General features: G+C 37.9%; 2 protein-coding genes across 4 annotated transcripts in view; both read left to right on the forward strand.

The window, feature by feature from the left end:
* The window catches only part of LOC109589166 (uncharacterized), a 5,449-nt gene extending 5,401 nt beyond the window's left edge, over positions 1-48 (forward strand). The window contains exon 6 of the mRNA XM_020005288.1: positions 39-48. Within this exon, the coding sequence (XP_019860847.1) occupies positions 39-48 (10 nt within the window). The remainder of the gene's footprint in view (positions 1-38) is intronic.
* On the forward strand, positions 1-4,010 carry LOC109589167 (uncharacterized). 3 transcript variants are annotated; one of them, XM_020005292.1, is made up of 5 exons: positions 1-70; positions 477-1,956; positions 3,097-3,518; positions 3,570-3,705; positions 3,751-4,010. In XM_020005292.1, exons 2-5 carry the CDS (start codon positions 1,756-1,758, stop codon positions 3,898-3,900), a joined length of 909 nt encoding a protein of 302 aa, XP_019860851.1. In that variant the 5' UTR covers positions 1-70; positions 477-1,755; the 3' UTR covers positions 3,901-4,010. The 3 variants fall into 3 exon arrangements, with proteins under 3 accessions (XP_019860851.1, XP_019860850.1, XP_019860848.1); XM_020005291.1 differs by lacking the exons at positions 3,097-3,518; positions 3,570-3,705; positions 3,751-4,010 and having other exon boundaries at positions 477-1,447; XM_020005289.1 differs by lacking the exons at positions 1-70; positions 3,097-3,518; positions 3,570-3,705; positions 3,751-4,010 and adding an exon at positions 137-366 and having other exon boundaries at positions 477-1,447.
* The last annotated feature ends 283 nt before the right edge of the window (positions 4,011-4,293 follow it).

Here is a 4,293-nt window from a genome sequence, read left to right on the forward strand (position 1 = left end):
ACTTTTGGTGAACTTATTTCTTTATATAACAACTCCAGAAGCTTGTAACTTTTAACCTGTCTGATCCTGGGTAAGTTCGAGTGACATTCACGAGATTTACAGCATGAAACAGGAAACTTGAGCTGACTCAGCATGACTAGGCTGTTTTATAGCCTGGGCTTAGTCATTCCAGCCTATTTTTATAATTAAACTGCTCAAAAGGTTATAAAAGAGAGCTACAGCCTTCATGTTCCATATTTCACTTCCCATAAAGACTGGTTCCTGTTGCTACCTGTATTTTTTGCTTTCAAGTTTTAATGGGTGTGACAAAGGATTTTGAAAATGATAAAACCGAAAAAGCCAAGACACGTTTATCTCCAAATTATGGTAGACCCAAATGTGTTGTAAAGTTATAATAATAATAATAGTCTCGCGTAATATGTATACAATACATGTACTGTGTATGTTGATTGTTGTCTACTTCATTTCCTTTATAGGATTCAACATGGCCTCTCCTCATTCACTTGCATTGACAAAAAAAGTTTATTCAATTTTAAAAATTTCTGATGCGCAGCAAAAGCAACAAGCAAAACGGTCAGACACGGAGACAAGAGCCATGGAGAATCAATTTGCTTATTTCATTGCGACTCGATTAGCACTAAAATTTGTATATTGTGAAACAAGGTTAGGTGCCATTTATGCAAGTATTAAAGGAGATCGAAGGGAAATCCTCCACTCAGTTGTTGAGAGACTTGGCTTTCTTAAGGCACAAGGTCAAAACCCAAGTGAAGTTGATCTATCAAATGCTATGTTACAACATGGTATATCTTCTTTAAGTATCTCTCACAAACCTCCTGATCAACTTGATTCACTTGAAATCATTGTTAACATGGCACATGAACTCATAGATATGAGAACTATACATGATGAACCATACTCTTCTGGTAATAGTTACAGTTTTGGTGATCATCTGATTCAAAAGTTCTCAGCAGCTGTATATCTTAGTCGGGAACCACTGATGACTCTTATTGAATTCATTAAACAAAATATAATCAGTCAAAACAACAAATTAACAATACGAGTAGAAGATGAACATGAAGTAAAAGTGGGGAAGGATTGCAGTGAAGTCCTTACGTATGTATTTGGACTAGCAAAAAGTGGTTTGAATGGTAGTTTATCTGACGCTTTGCCTTCAATCATTCAGTTTATGTGTCAGACAATTGTCACTACTGAGCCTATTGTTGATGACAGAATAGCACTTGTTATTTTAGCATGTCTTCGACAAGCACAAGATTTCACATTGTGTAGAAAAGTTCACCATGAATATTTTAAAAGACAAATCTTCTCATACAAATTTCTTTTTTTGGATTTGACCAGATTTAGCCTATTACCTGTCCTGTACTACTTCAGAACAGCAATCATGGACAATATATTACAATGACAAAGATACTGGCAGTGCTGTTTCTTCTTTCGTGAGCCATATCAACAAACAATACAAAATAACTGTGCATTCTAAATTGCAGTCTGAAATTACAATTAAAGAAAAAGGAAGAATTGTCATCAGCAATAGAAATCTCGATCACTTGAAGAGTATTCTACTGTCATCAGTAGCTTCTGTCCATTCTGATATGTCAATGGTACTGGGAATGGAGGCTATGCAAGAAGGGATGCCACCAACTCCTCGTTTACACTTCAGATCCCCCCAGTACATTGGCATTTTCAGTTTCTCCTCTACCATATAAGTTTGGTTATATTTCAAAAGAGAAGTATGAAGTGATGCAAACCACAGAAAACGTCACGTATTTTAACATGGTCAAAGACGTCATGGCTACCTCACTCCAGCCTTATTCAAAGCAACCTCTAGAGTGTCAGTATCGTAAAGCTGACCATATTTGGATCACTGGCAGTCAGTCCTTGAGACATCATTTTTATAAAAGTGCTCTCATTGCACCTTATGTCCCCATGCACTGGGTCAAGGTATGAATGAAATGCACTTATCTCATACACTCTGTAGTCTGTACAATGCACCTAATACTTGTTGTGATGAGAGGGTCACTCTATTTATTAATTCATAGAATATGTATGTGTCTTAGATCTGTGAGTGGGCCAGTGAGCATCAGTTTAATGAATGTGCTTATAATTCTATTTGTAGTCTCCTTGGGAATGTGGTGTAAGTACTATATAAACCATGGTTTCGAGGTGTGTATCAGTAATGTAAGACCTGAGCCCCGAGATGTCTGCCCGAGGCGAAGCCGAGGGCAGACATCGAGGGGCGAAGGTCTTACCGAGAAACCATGGTTCATATAATATGTGCTATATTTACTGTAAGATCTATGGGATCTACCTAGTCTCGCGTAGCCAGACTCCTCCTCTTTTTGACGCGAGACTAGGATCTACCAGGGACGGATGCGCGTTTTGCTTGTTTGCTGGGAGATCAAACTCTATCCCTCTCTTTTACTTCTTGACAGAACAATAAAGGCCTTCTTGGAACTTCTCTGTAGCATTTATCTCTGCACGAGCTTTATTTTCGTCAATACAGTGGCGAACGGCTGGGTCTAGCCTACTACCAATAATACTATGCTGCCATTTTCTGCCATGTGCTGGATACTGAGCATGCGCAGATCGCTCGTGCATCTCATTACAGATAAACTCACCCAATGAATCTCATTACAGATGTACATACCGTATAGCGGAAAATTTTCGTGGCCCAAAATTTTCATGGATTTTGCGTTTTTTTCGAAACCCACGAAAATAAAATCCGCGAAAATCGATTTTATACGGTTTAAGATGGGCGAATTGTAGAAAACCACGAAAATTAAAGCCACGAAATTGATTTTTGGACGGATCCACGAAAATTTTCCGCTATACGGTACTCCAATGAATCTCATTATCTTGCAGTGAATATCGTTAACTGGCAGCGGTTAGGTGTACATGGCCTATGTACCACCTGGCGGTCCCTTTGATCTTACAGTAACTATGGTACATCTAAACATACTATCAAACATCACCTGCCAAAATTGTGTTTGTAGTACATGTATCTGTAGTATTTGGTTTCCTGATAAAGTTTCCTCTCCTTTTTTCTCTCTCACTCATCTGTATGCACATGTACATGTATAGGTCAAGCAGCCTGATGGAAGTCCAGAGTTAGAAATTAAATATGAAACAAGAGCAAACGCTGAAATGCAGTCAGACACGGTCTCACCTAAAACCTCAGAACTAGTTCTTTTAAATTCTCATTGCTACACTCAAATATCAATCACTATTTTAACGGGTGAACAATCAGTCATTTCTTTATATAATAATTCAGAAGAGGCTGAACCCCCTGGTTTTATCGGTTGCGATTATCTAGCACCTAGTCATGAGTTGAAAGGGAAGGTTCTCTGGAAGGAAATGAAACTGTTTGATATTGTCAAAGACGAGAGAGTTGGGAGAGAGTTACCACTTCCTTCAAAGAGAGGAACTGAGTCTGGGGACATGACAGCAACTACTGCATCTAAAGCTTTGGGTGATGATCCTGACAGATTTAAACCATCTACTCGGTATAAAATAATAATAGTAATAATAAATAATTATAATAATAATAATCATAGACCAACCAGTTCAGTTTATGATACAACTAAGAGTACAGCTGGTGGTATTCGTCCACTAGGTGTGACTACCGCCAACGAGCAACAGATTAAGAGACAGGCTTTAGAGGCTTTTGATACTGCTGGTCAATGCTTTTATGTAAGGAGATACTGTAATTGGATGTGTATATCATATTTATTTTAGGGTGATAATATTAAGTTCTTCAGTGGAAAGGTCTATACACAACCTAATGCATTACCAGGTGCAAGAGTATTGAGGGAAGGAGGGAATGGACTTGTATTAGAGGTAAGGAGTGGATATGTGTACATGAATGTACAATGTACAATATGGTGAGTTATATATGCAGGGCTTTCCACAGCATATAGTGCTCATGTAGCTTCTTGTCAGTGGATTGTGAAGTTGCTCAAATTGGGCCAAAGACCCTGTACAGGAATTTTAACAAAAATCGCAAGGAGAGAATTCTCAATTTTTTATAATTTTGTCTGATACATATACATTTTCTTATTTTGTGTAGAAAGTTTGAGCCAATTCCAATCATATTTGGATTTTTTATTAATTTTTTAAAGTTACTCCAAATGTCATGTACTGTATTGTAGTGCTTGTCAGCTCATGAAGCTCATGCTGTTTAGCTCACTTAGCATGCTTTGTGGGAAACCATTCACCCTGTATACATGTAATTGTGTTTTCTTTCCCAAAATGTCAATCCCTGTGTGTCTGCATGTATAG

This window comes from Amphimedon queenslandica, unplaced genomic scaffold (assembly GCF_000090795.2).
Source record: "Amphimedon queenslandica unplaced genomic scaffold, v1.1 AMPQUscaffold_11579, whole genome shotgun sequence".
NCBI classification, from domain to species: domain Eukaryota; kingdom Metazoa; phylum Porifera; class Demospongiae; order Haplosclerida; family Niphatidae; genus Amphimedon; species Amphimedon queenslandica.

Coding starts and splice junctions, on each gene's coding strand:
- LOC109589167 (XM_020005289.1), top strand. CDS start 297: ATGGGTGTGACAAAGGATTTTGAAAATGATAAAACCGAAAAAGCCAAG. Junction 367..476: donor ACGTTTATCTCCAAATTATG/GTAGACCCAAAT, acceptor TTTCCTTTATAG/GATTCAACATGGCCTCTCCT.